General features: G+C 31.2%; 1 protein-coding gene across 7 annotated transcripts in view; it reads right to left on the bottom strand.

The window, feature by feature from the left end:
- Positions 1-8,967: 8,967 nt before the first annotated feature.
- LOC128181278 (protein mono-ADP-ribosyltransferase PARP14-like) overlaps positions 8,968-18,591 on the bottom strand; it is a 29,331-nt gene continuing 19,707 nt past the window's right edge. For all 7 annotated transcript variants that reach the window (XM_052849619.1, XM_052849620.1, XM_052849621.1 and 4 more), the window contains 2 exons: positions 11,178-11,399; positions 8,968-10,907 (listed from right to left, as the gene is read on the bottom strand). In XM_052849619.1, the coding sequence (XP_052705579.1) occupies positions 10,797-10,907; positions 11,178-11,399 (333 nt within the window). In that variant the 3' untranslated portion in view covers positions 8,968-10,796. The remainder of the gene's footprint in view (positions 10,908-11,177; positions 11,400-18,591) is intronic.

Raw genomic sequence — 18,591 nt, 5'->3', positions numbered from 1 at the left:
GCGGTAGTTTTTACTTTGTCGCTGTTTGGTGTTTTTTATTACTTTTGAAGTTGTGCTATTTATGTAATATTGGCGATTTGCCTGCCTACAGCCAGGACTCTGCTTTTAGCAGAGCCCGGATAAAAATCGCATTTACAATTTGTCTGTATATAAAAAAAAAATTCAAAGTTACTGATAAAAATGAATTTCTGTTCACACATCCTCTGACATGGTGCATACAATCTGTTGAACTCGGAGTGTACACTTGTACTCTTAGGTTTTAATGCGATAATTAATTTAGTATGAAACAAAATTGACAATCGCTATTCAATCAATTTAAACTTATATACTGGATTATTGGAAATTTTGTTCTAAAAAAAATCTCAAAATAAAACTTATGGCTCGTCAATTTTCAGCACTTAGTTTGTCTTCTTATTACATGCTTATTTCCTGTTTGTAACATGTCACAAAGTCATCAGTCAGTATGTGCATATAGTGAACGTGTATAATTGCCAGAGCCAAGTGTAAAATGTCTCTGAGACAGTTAAGTCTTCATGGTAGTAGTTGTCCGAAATGGTACAATTCCTAACGTGTCGTCCTGGAGGGGAATCTATTATTTCTGTTTCTATATGTCTATTTTCTTCTAATCCGAGAAAATGTAGAATTTTATTCGCAGTTTTACACTGCTGCTGGGGCTTCCCACTAATCATATATTCACATGAGGATTTTTATAATGAATTTCTACAACATATTATGTGCACAGATTATTCATTTACATTGTACAACAGGCAATGCAAAATATATAGCTGGGTCGACGTATGGCTCGTTTTAGAAAAGAAAAAGGAAAAATTCTTTTCAATATTTTATTAATTAAAACATAGATATCTTTGATCATAATGACATGTATTTAATCCATGAATAATTTTATGCGAAAAATTTTAAGTATGTCGTACTTAATCTGTATGTGTAATGGTTAATGTCAATTATGTCAAAAATGATCAAAATATAGCGTTATGATCTACACGATCTGTGTAAGGAAGTACGATTCGGTATTAAAGTGATCTAAATTTGGAAGACGTGAACAAACGCGCCAGGAGTTAAATATGCGATCCACTGACACTATAAATTAACAACCTACGATGTCATTATAAACAAAGGATATCAATATCTAATGACACAGAAAAGTAAATTCACTAATGAGTATAGATTAGTTTTCTAGAACATACATGTAGCTCTAAGTATGAAAATATAATTCATAATTTCCTTGATGCAAAATTGTTTATATGTTATTTAAGTACAGCCAACAGGATGGAAATTGCTGTTTCTATCCTTTAATTAACAACAGCTGCTTGAACATATTTAGTCTAATATCGCTGTTTTCATACTCTAAGGCTCCACGTTCAAAAATTAAAGAAGCTCTAAACGCCAGTCTAAATATGTGTTCGCATAGCGTAGAAAATGTACTAATAAATATCCAGTTAAAAAAATTGGAAGGGATTTATTATTTGAAAATTAATAACTTTTTTTCGTTTTTTTATTTAAAATTTTTTTGGAAAGTTTTGGTGTTACCTGGTTTCAATCCCGACACCTCTCATTTCGTAGTCAGTATTCGTTTTCACAAAGCTAACCACTTTTTTTTAGAAGTATTTGTTGGGAATATTTTTTTAAACTCATAAACGAATTTTGCTCACTCAGGGATTGAAACCAAAGTAATGATCTATTTTCGTGATCGTAATAATTCGGTTCTAGGCGTATTTAAACTCATGATTTGAGCTGAGATGTGATTCGTCAACTTACGACCGATGTGTCTCAAAATATTGCTTTCAAAATTAAGTTTGCATCATGTATTTTATATCTATTTGAAGAAATAAGACATTTTAGAGAAAATTAAGCACATGCTGCAAAGTGGACCTGCCTAGAAAAAGATAATTATCATCTACCATGCAGTCCAGGCTGCCGGAGACAAAGGAGATTATGAACTGGATGGTTTGGTTGTTTATAATATGAGATATTTTATGTTCATTCGAGCGAAGCGAAAAAGGACCTTAAATAAAATGATGTGACTTTAAAAGCATTTACTTGGCCAGCTGAGATATTTTTTACAAAATTAATAAATCTTAATTTTGCTGCCCTAAAACCTGTATTAACTAAGATATTTTAGCACGCCATATTTTTATTCTTTTCTATTCATTTAAATTGATTTATAAGACCAATCAAACTTTACAACATTTATTTTGGCATATGTACAACTACACTTTTATCATCCCATTCTCTTTCCAAGTGTTTTTGTGGGTCTTTGCATATTCTTCTCTTCTCTTGATTTTTATTTTGGTCCATAGATAGACATTAATATCTACAAAATGTTCATGACCATTTACAGGTGTAGTTAGGTAGTCAATTCTCAAACATTTTAAAAATTATACTTCGACTGGCTTCAATGAAAATATCTGACACCTCACTAAATAAATGTAAAATACTATAAAAGATGAATGAAAAGCAAAACTCAAAACGGAATTAATTTTTCTTTATTTGTTTAGATACTGTGAAAAAGGAAAGATTCTTCGTTGACATTTAAGGCTCAAATATGTAATTTACAACATCTAACAATATTTCGAGCAAAATAGACTTTTAAACTATTATACAATGTGTATATACAACGGTTTTCTTTACGAACATCAGCAAAAACTTAATAAGTATTAATATTGTTGAGTTGTATATCCTGAAAAGAGTATACACACAAAGACATACACACCTATCTGACACCGAACCCCAACACCCTAACTAGCACACACAAACACTGATTTATCCTGTGTTAGGTTCATATTCCTTATCAAAAAATGGCAGGTGCTAATAAAAAAAAAAGTTTAACATGGCCTTATACGAAAATATTGAATGTTTGCAATTTGGTTCAAATAAAATGATTGGAATTTTTTTTTTTAATACAAAAGAATAATATAACGATCAATGTTTTAGTTATTCTTTGTTGATATATTTAAAGTAAACAGTTAAAAATCCTTTCGTTAGATAGATTCAGTAGAAATGGCAATGTAATTATTTGTCTACGCTATTAAAATTATCGTAATTTCTGTTTTGCAACGCAATCATTTAAGTAGGATATGATGTTTAATAAAAAAAAAACATTAACAAAATTGTAATATACTAACTTGTGTTTACAATTCATTAATAATTCAGTCACCATAACTTGGAGCAAAACGTTCTTATCTAAAATTTGTTCGAAAAGTTTATGGACTGTAAGCACATATCCAATGCGAGGTCTTCGAACAACAATTGTCCCAAACCATGAAGATGTCCTTGTAGACTCCTATCCATCCACAGTCAGCATTCAAACAGAAAACACCTGGACGAGTTATGTCTACGCCATTAAATTCGACCCCAATCAATCCCCAGTGGAAATAATTGAAGAGTACTCCGTTATCCCAAATCCAAATGCCTTCAAACGATCTGTCTGATAGACCGACCAATGCAGGCAATGAATCTGTAAAGGATATATTTTGTCTTCGTATTTCTAGATCTGTTTATAATACATAACAATATATAAAATCTATTTCTTAGCTGATGTAGTAATCACACACACACAATAATCTTTGATACAGCTTTAACTAGAGTGAAATTATTGGGTTTGTTTGGTTATATCGGCTGCAACATTTGAATTATGTTGCCGAACAATCCTAAGAACATGGGTATCCCAATTAACTTTTTGACTTTGTTGGTCATCGAAATTTAAATTTTAATTCATAAACGGGTTAGGTGTATTGTGAAAATTTTAAAAATACAAAATATATATATAGATCGTGACTAATAAAGGTTACTCAACCCTTGATGATTTTAAGATTCAACCCACGTATTTATGGATTTTAAGAGTAATGTGTAAACAATTGAATTAAACCAACTAAATTTGCAATTTTTTAAACATTTTGTAGAAGCTTAAACAGGTACATTGTCAAGATGACAACTGTTCCCAATCATATTCTTTACTGATTTCAAAAATGTAAATTAAATCATTACAGATATGAATTCAATAACTTTTCATGTTTTTAAAGAACTTGGGGCCATTTGAACTTTCAAGTATGCATTTCATAACATTTACAGTGCATTTTGATTCAAATTTTCCGAATCGAAATAAATACTGTTAAGCATCTTAAAATGTCTATAACTATTGACGAATAATGATTCAAATCCATTCATAATATGAAAATATATCATTCATTATATGTCCTATCGGAATAAATAAGAAACAATTACTATGCCATGTAAAACATGTTGAAACACAATGGTTGTATATGATTGCTTATGCACAGTTTTATCAGTTTGTTACAGGGTTTCCAAAGAAAAATTCCGGTCATTGAATTACTGAAAACGCCGGAGGGGCGGGTCTCAAAAGGGTGCCCCTATTGAACGAATAGCTACCCCTACAGCTTTCAAGATAGAAACTTGCTGTTCTGCAGGTCAATAATACATATATCAGAAATGTTCATATTACTTGTGCTTTGATTTTTGATTATTTATGAACAAAATACCAGCTATAGAACTTATTTATTTTTCGCATAATATTGTATTAAGGGTACCCCTATTGTACAGATAACTCTTTTCTACGGCTTTTAAGATAGGATGTTGCTGTTTTGCAGATCAATTCTACATATATCGGAAATGTGCATATGCATGTATAAGTATGTACATTATAAGTTTCTCAATGTATTTCTTAGTTTAAATTTACCTCATTTCGACCAATTTCAAATAGTCAATTTTCTAATTTTGATTCAATTATTGAAGATACTAATAAAAGTCACACCTTAGGGACTTAGGGAAATAAACATAATATGGCAAATTTGGAGGTTTTTTTTTTTTCGTAGAAGCACATATTCTTTGGTAAAAATTTCGGTGTTTTCTAACCAAATAAAATGTCATTGGCATCTTATTTCGTCATATCGTTATCTCTCAAATTTAACAAATAAATAAAACTCAACATAAAATCTTATCAAATTTGAAAAAAAAACAGGCAAATGTAATAATACTTGTACAGAGTTGTGTCCCTACAATCATTTAACAACCTGTAAGCACGGAATCCATTAGAAACTTTAGTTGGGGTTTCATTCCAAATCAAAGAGTCGTAGAGTAAACAGTGCATGCCATCATTTTCATGGAAAAACATTTGACACTTTTTTCTTCGGATACAAAAGTTGGCACAATATACCCTTGGAATACGTTTGGTTACTGGCAAGGTTCCAGAGACTGGGAGTGTATTCTTCAAAGTTGTAGACTCAATATAATCAAAGTTATTTATTTGGTTACCTAAGGAAAAATAAAAGAAAAACACAGTATCCACACTCAGGTTTCAAAAACGTGAGAGAATCTGGGTTACAATCGGAAAGGTTTCGGAGTGGGGATTTAATGTTGTTGAATTTACAACATTAAACTTACCATGCGAAATAGTGAGTATTCTATAAAGCCAGTACGCAACAACCGTCCAAGAATTCATATTGCTTCTTGTGCAGAACAAAGGTTGAACTCTTGTCATAAATAGTAAAGTGACTATAAATTATACATGGGTTAGATTGCATATTGTGTCCAAGATTATAAAGTGTATTCATAATATGGAAAGCAAGAGACACTAAGCCATTGACTATTTCCTATCATTATGGTGATAGTGGAATTATTCCATTAGTCTTGCAAATAGAATGTTTTATGTGTCTGTAATAACATGGATTCAATACGATATTTATTTTTAATTCATGACCACGAGGCAATTTTGAGATAAACTAATTTCTCTTCAACAGGCGTATGAATATTTGATTATCGAAAACAATACTTAAACATCACAGCGTTTATGTTTTGTTAATTAAAATGCGCAGCCTTAGTTACAAATTGAACAATATTTTAACCTAAACAAAGGATATGTTTCTAGGGCATACACAAAGGGGTTGATGTCTACCCTAAATTAAACTTCTTCAAGAGCAAATGAAAAAAAGAATACCCAAACCGCTTATTTTCTTTCGCACTGGTGTTGGTTCCATTTGATTTGGATTCACAATGTCAATTTTTCATGTACTGTCTTATATAAATTGCATTCTATTAAATTATTATATCCCTTATCAGCTGTAACATCGCTGTACTTCGCAGTTCCACCTTTATTTTGAAAAGCTAACGTATGGAAACAGAAAACTTGAAAACAATGTAAATTCCAGCGGCAACTCTTTTGTAAAATATATTTTTCATACATTGTATCTATTAAATTTTAGATATTGTTGGAATTTATTTCTGGTTTCCATTTTTATTTTGATTCAAATCAGCTTTTCTGATACGATATCGATCTCGTTCGAGAGCGTGTCGGTAGCGTATCTGAAGAGCCGACTAGAACTGCTGATTATTATCAGATTGTTCCATATTATATATAACCACCTTGTTTTTACATGTGTTTGTTTCTTGATTTCAACTACTAAGTTTTAAAGTGTCGCTCGAAAAACCAAAAAATTTTAAGTAGAATGGTTAAAATCAATTTATACAGATTATTTATCCAGTAGTGGTATGAGAATAGTTTTGAAGCAAAACATAGTTCCCCTTTTTCACTGGAACGTACTAATAACCACACCCATTTTACACTAAAATTAACATCACAAACTATACCACGTAAAAATAAAAGCTTATTGAGTTAATATGTTGAAATATGCGCCTATGTAAAGTATATAATTATCTTTATATATCATTTCAGTCATTTATTTTCCCACATAACTGGACATTAGTGTAAATTCCGGATAATTAATCCGGATAAATAAGTTTTTCGGGCGTCAAACAATTTGATATTTATTAATTAAGCCGCAATTAAATTGTTATTTGAATCCTAACAGCGAATGTGTTTCTTATCTTCGCAAATACTTTGGTTTAACGTGAAGTGGCTATTATCAAGAGAATGTTATTTAAAAACTTTAAATTGCATTTCTGTACTAAGACGGTTGATTTTTGTGTTGATTGTAACACGAAATATGCGTTGAGGCAAATGCAGGTGTCGAATGAAACATAATGCATCATTTGGCAGTATGATTTTCGGAAGTTCTTAAATGTGACTTTTGTTATAAATATGAGCATACATATAGCGAAAGCCGCATTCCTCCAAAAGCGCCAAATTGAATACACAGCCAATTGTAGTAAGTTTACTGTATATTCATGGTCAAACATAGAAAGTCATATTTACTTAGCTGGGTTTTGCAATCCAAAACAAAACGATCATTTAAAAAGCAAAACCCAACACAATTATTGTTAACATATTCCTGTTTATGAATCTCAGAACAGAGTAGTATTTGGTAAAAGTGATGTTAAGAAATCAATTTTTCAAATCGGAAACAATCTGAACATAAGTAAAGTTTTAAAAGACTCTGAACGTATTTGTGAATGGAAGGACATAGTTTTAAAGAACTCAGACTTTATAATTTCTGTACAGAAAAAGTCAGAACTAGCTTGTACATTTATTCCTAAATGAACAAAGCAATATTTCTTTATTTCTTTTTTTATCAAAGGCAGTACAACAGCAGTACGATATTTTCCAATTATATTTGCCTTAAAACCAGGCGCCACCTGCGGGAAAGTCACCACATAACAAGCAAGAACTTGTCCCCTGTTGCTTCCTTAATTGTACTGTGAACATAAACGGGTTATGAGGAACTTAATAATAAACCAATGCGATGTTGATGTTAAAGATATCCCCATTTGTCTGTGACATACCATTAGTACAGCTGTTCTTCCTGGTAAATAGGGACAGTGCCAATTATAATCTGCGTCTGCTCTGGGCTAACTTTCCTTGTTATATGATTAACTCTCCTGGAGCATATCAAATAAAAATTGCTTGTGCCCAACTAATTTGCAGTATGAAAAGAAAGTATTTTTAAGTATCTCTTGACCAAAGTTTTAGAGCACATGTCTTTGATAAACTGATAGTTTATGCATGACTATTTCATGCTTTAGGTGAAATGTGGAATACATGTACGTAGAACAATTATCTATTAAGTATCAAATAATGTAAATTTTAAAAAAATATTTAAAATTATTTTGATTTCTTAAAAAAAAATAATTCATATGTACTTTAAAATTTCATTATCTAAGGTAACCTTAGTAAGTGATGTCCAGTATCGATGAGTTTGTGTGTCAACTCTGATTCAAACCTGATATTCAAAAGTTGATTGTTTTCCACTACGATCTTTACATTTTTGTTCTTCATTAAAGAGCTGAGACTTCACAAAAGATAGCTTTTGATGGACAGTGCATGCGTCGGAAATCTAACAGAGCAGATATATGCTGATCTGTCGTAAAAAAAAAAAAAAAAACAAGCTATCATTTTTAAGCTTTTTTTTTACTAAAATCTTTTATTAATCTTTCATTCACTATAGCATTGAATGATTTATTTTTGACGTCGTCGTGTCAATAACTGCCGTCAGGTGAGCAGACAAATTGAATAACGCGCGTTAGCGCGTTATGATAATTTGTTTGCTCACCTGACGGCAGTTATTGACACGACGACGTCAAAAATAAATCATTTAATGCTTATATTTACATTCCCTTACTGAAGAAATCAATTGTTTACTTAAATAAATCGATATAAAGTGCAGATCACGGAGGGAGTGAGTAAGTAACAGCAAGAACAGCTGTTTTGCAAAACCGGTTCAAACTGGTTTTCACATAGACTGTTGAGATGTGATCGACGAGTATGAAAATATAATCCATGATAAATAACTCTTGAAATGTTGTTTTTAACAATAAAGTCAACTTTTTTGTTGAATAATTATAAAACATGGTGTTTTGACAACATTCATGCAATGCATTTTTAACAGATAACATAGGAATCACTGTTTGAGAACTACTTAATATGTAAATTACTCGTAAATTCATACGCAGTGAATAGGTGTTGCATTTAGAGGCATTTAAACATCACAGAATTTAATGGAAAAACACAGTAGAATCTAAATATATGATAGTAAATAAGCACAATTACAGTGCATCCTATAGTCTCTTTCTGATAATAACATTTGTTGCATTGACAAAAATGATCTTGTTGATCTTTGTTATATTTTATATGTAAAACTTCGGAATAACAGGTTACATATTATACATGAGAAGGCATTCTCTGTTCCATTAAAACTGGTATATCTTGACCTATTGCTATCAGACAACACGCTTGAAGATTTGTGATCTTTCTGTAATAACATTTGCTGAAAAGACAAAAAAGATCGTTTTGATCTTTCTCGTCTCTTATTTCTGAAATGTTGGCTACTGTCTCCAGCGAAGCTTCAGCCTTCATTGTACTTTGTGTAATGGTCGACAGAATTTCAATTATCCATTTCCATTTCTCAGAATTAAAAAAAACACATGTTTGGCCATACTTGTATCCATGTGGGTGCTGTTTCTTTAATTTTCTTCTAACTTTGACGTCATTGTTTGAAAATGATTACTTTGATGGTAATTTTTCTAGTCTTGGGATATGTATCTCATAACCGTTGTCCTTTTTCCGCAAACCCAACTGTTACTATTTTATAATTACATTTGTTGTAGCAAATTTTCTTATAAAACATATCTATAAAACATATTTAAGTTTATAAACGATTTTAAGCAAGGGGGAACTTTACCATCCATAACCAATAAAAATTACGCGAAGACCTGTATAATTTAAATGTCATCAAAAACAAAAACAACATAATTCTACCTTCAATTATCTCGATAGGCGTCTTGTGTTTTATATGCAGTAGACTAGCTTCTTCGGATGTATTGTTGGTTCTTAATTAGATTTCCTGGCATTTATAGGTATTGATTAACGTCTGTGGTTTATGATTTGGTGAGCCTCGTTGTTCCCATTAACTCTAAACCCTATCATATACAACATTTCCGCGTTGTTGCGACGAAAGCGACAGCATGTCAATATACATAATCATAGGTTCGTTATGGTGAACCATACATACCATACAGAGACTTAGTATACGAACAAATACTTTAATCTGGTGAAATCAAGCAATATCATATTATGGATGACTACTCAAACAACTTCAAACAATATTTCAGCATTATTTCCAGCACATTCATTAAAAGAAGATCTAAGTTTTTGTTTGGTTTTCAAACTTAGAATTGAGAAAAAGAGTACTTTCAATTGTTTTAAAATAATAATAATAGTTAATTGAGAATAATAACTTATTTGTCACAGAGTTGAAGAAATCAGCTTTCACTGCACATCACAGTTTGTCCATATATCTAATGATTAGAATATACTTGTTTCAAAAACTTTCAATGAATAATACTAGTATGTATTTTATTAAGTTTATTAAAAATTATCTTGAATTATAGATTGAACCATTGTATTGACAAGTCACATAATTATTTCGTAGACATTTTCCTTTTTAATATTGATAGATACATGAAGAAGTAAAAATATGAAAAAATTTAACTAACCAGATAATATACATCGACAAATGTGCAGTAATAACGTTAACCAAACTTCTATATTCATATCAACGTTTTAATTGCAGGAATACATGTAATTTCTACATCAATATTTATAAACATGCTTTTTGTGTAATATATTTATATATACACACTCCAACTCATTTTATAATTTGTGATAATTTCACATTAAGGAAAATCTTAGTAAGGGAAATCATTTTTCGACGGATCTCTCAATATTTAAAGGTCACTAGCATGAAAAGTAGGTTTTGGACCTATATTTATTTCAAAGTGAACGATAGCACTTCAATAGTAAGACTAATATAAACAATTTGTAGTTTAAACGACCTAATAGAGAAAAAAAATTGCGCCCTTTAGTAGCCTTAATCCCTCCGTGTGGGGATCCGACCTGTACTCTGCCTCTGTGGGTGACTGAAACTTGATGCCACTGTTCTTCTACTTACACACTCTGATTTCATTACAGATTGAAATGCCTACAAGAGTCAGAATGAGATTACACTTAAGAATTATAGCTAATGATATTAGTGCTCTTAAAGTGCAATTAAAAATCTAGTATAACAATTAAAGCAAACAAACCTATCATGGATTCACATTTACAGTTATGTGATTATCATTCTGTTTAAAGTCTCAAAACATATCACAAACTTAATGAATTACATTCATACCTATAAATCAATTCTTTATTGAAATTTGTTATTAGAATATTTCAATGAAATACAAAATTTAAAAAAAAAATCACTTACTTCAAAAGTTTCTTTATCCTCATGATAAACAACAAAGATAATCTCTTTCAATGAAGTTGATCTTTTCTGACGTAGGAAATCTCTACAACATTTGAGCATTGTCTTTGCAGCAAGATCAGGGGGATAACCCAGTCTTCCTGTCCCTAGTGCTGGGAATGCCATGGAACTCATCCAATTCTTGTCCGCCATTCTCAGACAATTCTCAACAAATCCAGTGAACCTCTATAATGTTTTTAAAAAATAACATCTGAATTACAGGTAAATTCAAAATAAGATCCCAGAAGTCGACAAGTAGTTGATACTTGTTTACAAAAATGATTTAGTCATTACTGCTAATATAATGTCTTTAGGGATTTTATCAGATATTGCAAAAATAGAGTAAATTATATGTAACATTTTTGTATGTGTAGGTCTTTGTTCTGTAATCCCTAAACTTTTAAGTAGCAAAATATACTGGGCATGATTCATGTGATATAAAGTGTATGTGACAGGAGCAAAAATAATATGATTGATAAAAGAAAACACCGGATCTACAATATCTCAATGAAAATAAAAACACCTCTCTAAATGCATGAGTAACTGTTTTTCAAATTTTAAAATATTTGGGATAACATGGAGATGTGCACTGTAGCAACGCACTTTAAAAAAATTTATGAACGCCGGTAGATAATTATCTCCGTTTACGTTATTGTCTATCGAAACAAAATGACCGACGGGGCAGACGATTGGGAGTCAATACAAATACTGCAAATATAAGACAAGTTTGCAAGTCGTATAAAATCTTGGCGGTTATCTAGATTAAAACAAATGAACAAGAAAAAGGCGTAAGTTAAATACAGAACGCCCATGACTACTTCTATGCCAAAAATGCCGACTGACAAGTGGGTCCGTCGCCTGTTGATGTGCCTGACGTTTTTTTGCATTTGGATGTCGAAGACCATGATTCAGAAGATGTTAAATAATATGATGAAAGGTGTATTGTGAAAATTAAACATCGACTGTATTGTTGTAAATACCGGTCGCCTTTACACCTCACTGACATACTGAATGAGACAAGATATGGACTCGACAGCATTATCTGCAATAATATCTGTTGCCATACGAATCAGGTGTCAACTGGATTAAGGATCAGCAGAGGTGCTTTTGACACAAACTCCAAAGTAACCATATGGTATGTATTCAGAATCTGATCATAAATGAAATATTACTTAGAAATACAGAGATCTAAATATTACGACAAAGAAATCAAAATTAGTTTAGAGAATAATAAATGGGTTTTTTTTAAATATTATCTTAAAATTCTAAAGAAACATTGACAGTGGTATGTCAAACTAATGAATATTTAATAAATATATTTATCTTTGTTAATAAAGTTGTTACCCCTCTTCAAGTTAAACAACTTCACAATGAAGCTTTAAGAAATGAGTTGACTGAAACCACTAAAAGGTTGCAGAAAAGGGCATCAGAGTTAATATGCATGAGCTCAACTCAAGCAAATAAACACTTCAATATTACATATATTGCGAGTAAAGCACTTAAGAATAGGTATGCAAATCTGAGGAGGTCTAAATGTCATTACAAAAACATTGTAACGGTAATTTTGCACTCTTTTAAGGACTTCAAACTATACGAGGGTTGTCCCAAAATAGCGTAGACAAGTGACGTTATTCAGTTAATTGAAGACACAGGAAGATGAAACTTGTGTCACAAAGTGTTAAAGTTATTTGCATTGAAATTATGTTTTGAAATCAAATACTGTTTGAGATTAAATTAGTAAAATGAAAGCATGTAAGATCAGAAGTTGGACATGCGGCGCAATGTCAAAAGCGACAGGTTAAAATCAAAATAATGAAATGAAAATTGCTAGGAAAAGCACTTTTCAAATGAAAAAATTCAAATGAAAAATACTTTAAAATTTGTTAATAATTATAATATTTGCCCCAAAAATGTTTTGGCTCTAACGAAATTTTTAAAGATTTTATAGCGCCTTTTGTGACAAGTTGAATTGTTAACTCAAAGTAAAATGACGACGTCGGCGTTTAAGGCGGCGCACTGGTAACTGATAAAATTTTGTTAAGACCTTGAAACAAATCTTTAGCGGCTTTTAAAGTAAATAAAATTAACAAAATCGCTTAGAAATGCAATTTATGAAATAGAAGTTTAGCAATATTGAAAATATTCGGACAAGTATGATGACAATAGGTGGAAAAAAAACCGGACCGATAGAATTGGACGTCAAAATGCTGAATGACGCAATTTGGTTAGACGGACGTTAGACAACAAGAAATACAGGGCATGTTTGGAGTCGGCAGATCGTTTGTACATAGACAAAAATTAAGAAAACAAAACTAGAAATGTATATTGAATGTACATTCATAGTAAATGTTCTAAGAAAATATTATTTTTCCAAGACATTTTCGGAAATCAAACGTAAATGTTATCAACAACGATGTGGAGGGTTTAGCAACAGCGTAAAGACTGATAATTTTTGACGTCGTACATTGCACCACCTGGCAAAACTTGTCCTTACTAATTACTCATTTTCTCAAGAAACAAATTAAGCTAATATTTGAAATTTTTAGCATTGTTTGCCAAAAGGTCATGGAACAAAACGTAGAAGTCTAATGAAATTGCAGTGAACAGATTTTAAGTCATGTGTTCTGTCTACGCTATTTTGGGACAACCCGCGTATTGTTCAAACTCTCTCTCTCTCTCTCTCTCTCTCTCTCTCTCTCTCTCTCTCTCTCTCTCTCTGTTTTACAGTCAGCAGGTAATTTCATTTATTTTCGTTTAGAATAACACCTCGTATTTACAATGTTGATGTCAATGAAGATGCAAAAGCTATCACCAGGAAAAGTACCACAGATAAAGGGAATGGTAATGGCCAAAGAAAAGGTGTGGCATACAAGACAGCACTTAAGAATAACTCAAAAATGAAGACGCCTGCTGTTAAAGGTACGCACATAAAAATCTGAACATCTAAATTTAATTTCTAAAACATAGGTTATCAAAGATTACAGAGTTCAAGATGAGAGATCATGGTATGATACAATATCATACCATAGTAGTGTACCATCTCAAATGAACAATACAGTACTGTAAGGTACAAAATCGTAAAATACCAAATGTATCATATATCATATAATACAATTTTATGAGCCGGTCCTATGCTATCGCGGTAGTTCAATCATATAGTCGAAAAATCTATTAATACGGAAATATTTCCAGAAACTAATGTTATTGTGAGTTTCCTCTATTATATACCTCAATGATTTTTAGCGTGCCTCTGTTTACTATATCTAAAAATATCCCGACGTCAAATGTCATTTTCAGCGCGTGCTACTATACGTAAACAGAAATACCATGATACCATACATGTAGAACCTGCGATAAGATAAGAAACAAGTATATATTATACTGTATTTTATTACATATGTATATGATATTATTACATATGTAGTATTTTACTATATGATGCAATAATATACTTTTGATAAGGTCAATACTTGGTGTATAAACCTGATTAGAGGATATGGAGCGATGACAAAGTTTTAGGTTGATATTCTCTCATCAGGACTATATAAAACAATGGATCGACAAATAGCAAAAGGCTGTAATTAATTTATAATTAATCATAAATCAAGTTTTTTCTCAAGATTATAACACATAATTTTATATTATAATGTAGGGCATTATTTCGCTATTGTGACGTTGACAATTTCGCATATCCAAAACCAGAATATAGTCATGAAAATCTATATTTTGTATAGGTTTAAAATAACTCATCTATACTAGTTGATGTTTACAAATTTTATATATTTAGTCAGTAAATTTTTAACAGAATTTATACATTACTCTTCAAAAAGGAATTCAGACGTATAAAATCAATGCAAGTGCTTTAACGTCTCCAGACATTGAATTCCGTCAGTTGCATGTTGTTTTCGACATTAAAGCAACAGGATTGTCATGGTTCTCTAATATTACAGAGTTTTCTGCATATAATTGCAAGGATTCCTTTAATGTTCACATTGATCCGCGTCAGCCAATAAGCCAAAAAGCAACTGATATCACAAGGCTGTCTTTCTGTTTTCAAAAGAATCAAATGAATCGTTATGGAAAAGAAAAAGACAGTGTTCGCATCCATCAGGCCTTGCTTAGTTTTTGGTTTTTTTTTTGGGGGGGGGGGGGGGGTTGGTATTTTTTTTTTTTAGATTTTCTTAAATCAAAGAGCTGCCCCGTCTAATAGGACACTGTATTGGATCGTATTATGTTTTAATTTTGTCATTACTGGAAGAGTTTGGAATTTTTGCTTATTTTCTACAATTAATCTGTGGACGCATAGAGACACTTAAAATTAAGGAAGAAAAGTTTTCTCCAAAACTGCAATTCCAAGTTACAAACAGTCAACTCTGGTTAATGCATTTCTTGGAAAGGACTTTGATACACATAATGCCTTCGAAAAGTTTATATCTGTTTGAAGAAAAACTGTACCGTCATTGCAGAAATGTCGAATATAATTCCCTTTCATTAGACGAAATTGAAAGCCAGCTTTGCATCGGTGATTTTAGAAAAGAAAATTTCAAAGGCTGTAGCAAGTTGGCTTGCAAGCTCTGGACTTGGGTTAAACTATTTATATCTTCCATTCAGGAGAGGTCAGAATGTTGGTGTTAAAAGTATTTTTCAGGAGCTGTAATAATAGCGTCAAACACGAAGAAAAATGGAATACTCTACTTATTATCTTTGACGATTCATTCTGTTTGAAACAATATATAATGCACTTTTTAAATGCACAAAAGACAGTAAGTTGCTAAAGCTGGAATATAAAATATTTCATCGAATTTTAGGAATAAACATGTATTTATTTAGTAGTAGATTAACTAACAAGTACAAATGTAATTAATGATCCATTGGGTCTGAGTCATTTGAACATTTGTATTAACTGTAATAAGAGTAAACAACTGTGAATACAGTGCGAACATTTATTATCAGTCTATGGTCATTCCAATGTCCATTTGAAATGTGAAATCGTGTTTGGTTTTTTAAAAGAAAAAAAAATATTCTAATTTGATTATTTTGTTTACAAAGAAATACATATTCTACAAATGAAGACAAAAGCTCAAACCTTTTTGTAGTGAACTTAAAATTCAATACATTGACATTATATTATTTAATACAGAAAAAAAGTATTTTATTTACTTGATTTCATTGATTTTAAAGGGAATACCATGCGTTGTATCCTAACTTCTTTTGGGTATTACATTTTCATGAAATATAACATATCTATTGACTAACTATATTCTATATTGTGGAATAAAATGAGAAATGTGATGGATATTTTCTTTCACAATCAAATGAAAACGTGACCTTATGTGTAATGTATATCTGATATTTCACGCAAAGACCATATGACTACGGTAAGGTCTTTCAATTTTTTCATACAGATCTTGCCAAATATAAAAATGATATCAAATTTTAACTTGTTTGATAATGTATACTTGTATGACAAATGATCTTAGGTGTCCAAAAAAAGTTTCACAGCCATTCTGATACGGTCGAATTCACTTTTTTAACTAATTTTTTTCTTCAGATTTTAGGGTCTTGAAGAGGTCATATTCAAATTACCTAATTCGAAAACTATTTTGATGACTTTGCCTAATACTCTAGTATGATTTTAATTATGTTCCAACTCATACATATATAAAATGTAGAAAATTCAACGGGTAGTTTATTTTTTTTGGTGCCACAACCTATCAATTTTTACCTTAAAATTATTTTTTAAAGTTTGTTATATTTTGGACCAATACAACGCATTTTGAAAAAAAAACATCATAGTGCGTTATGACTGTGAATCAACATGTTTTTATCATTAAAGCTGCTTGGTCCGATTTTATATCAATTTTTCGGTACGCTTTTAAACAATGCTAAGATGCTAAGTATGTGTATGATAATAGACATTTCAGTAACTTTCACGGTCAATTGTGCCAAATAATTTTAAAAAATATGTATAAAATGTTTTCAAAACAAGCGACAAAAAAAGGAATCGCGTTATTTCGCCTCATGTTAAAATTCACTCCTGACCGCTATGGTCGTATTAGGAATTCGAAATCGCTATAAATAAAGGTCATTATGTTCAGGTAAATTTAAAAAAAAACGTGTACATTTTGTTCGCTAATATTTTTGAAGTTTGCTTTGTTTATGATCGATGCATAACATGCAGGTTGAATAAATCAAATCATCCGGGGGACAAAACCAAACGGTTATCTTTCTCATTCATGATTCTTTAAACACTGATTGACGGACTATACATATGAATTAGCTTATGAATGCTTGATTTTACACAGTCTAATTTATTTTTCTGTTTTGTTTGATAACAATTGAGGGGCTAATTATACACAAATCAATTTACCAGTCTAGAGGTGAAAAACCCCCTTTTTATTTGATCACTGGACTCGTGTACCATGCGTATATATACCCCAGATATACACGTGTCTGTAGCAGTAGTTTCGTTAGTTTACCTGTTTACCTGTGTCATTGTCTCGGATCATTCGTGTGTGAAGGGATATTATGTAATAAAAAAAATAATGAACATAAGTCTGCCCATGCAAGCGTTTTAAGATGTCGTATTCATCGGCAAAAAGGCGACGAGAATAACAAATTTTAAAATCCTTTATAAAGAAATACGACTTTAACAAAATAATAACGGATACAATTTCTAAATTTACGATACTTAAAATAACTAGATACGTCAAAACATCAGACCTACATGTATATCAATCATTTTGGCTTTAAAATCGAAATTATTTTGTATATCTTTGTAGGAAAATTCCCCTCATGTTGACCTCGTGACGTTTCTTTTGCTGAAGCCTCGTTATCACCGAATTCTATTTCGTCTTGATTATATTTCACAAAGCAGGTAAAAATAGCCACTTTTAAGCGGCGTACACATGTAACTCCATTATTTTTGCATCGATTTCGATGCAGTTTTTTGCATTATATTCTGGTAAATAAATTCTATGACATAAGTTTCACATTGCCTGGGCTTCAGGAACCCTTTAAACCCTCGAAAATTTTCCAAAAAGTACACCAGGATAAAATTTACAAGTGTAAATATTTTCAAGTCTATATCATCATTTGATCATTCCTAGAAAGCTGACAAACTTGCCTATGCCTAGTGACCCGGCCCAACCTCAAACGAATCGCAACGTTATTTTACCGCGTTCCGTTACGCTTATCTTTTAACTACCTTATGAATAAACAGAAAACATGAAATATTATTTATTTCTCATTTAATGTATTCATTTTAGGGAGCAACCATTTAAATCTTCTCTCATAATTTTTTTTTTTTAACAAAACTTGAGTTATTGCTATCCGCCGAGTTTATGTCTGCGTCGGGTACCCCGATCATTGACTTGTT

The sequence above is a fragment of the Crassostrea angulata genome, chromosome 4 (assembly GCF_025612915.1).
Source record: "Crassostrea angulata isolate pt1a10 chromosome 4, ASM2561291v2, whole genome shotgun sequence".
Lineage (NCBI taxonomy): Eukaryota > Metazoa > Mollusca > Bivalvia > Ostreida > Ostreidae > Magallana > Magallana angulata.
The sequence above is the reverse complement of the archived record's forward strand: the minus strand, read 5'-3'. Positions and strand labels throughout refer to the sequence as shown.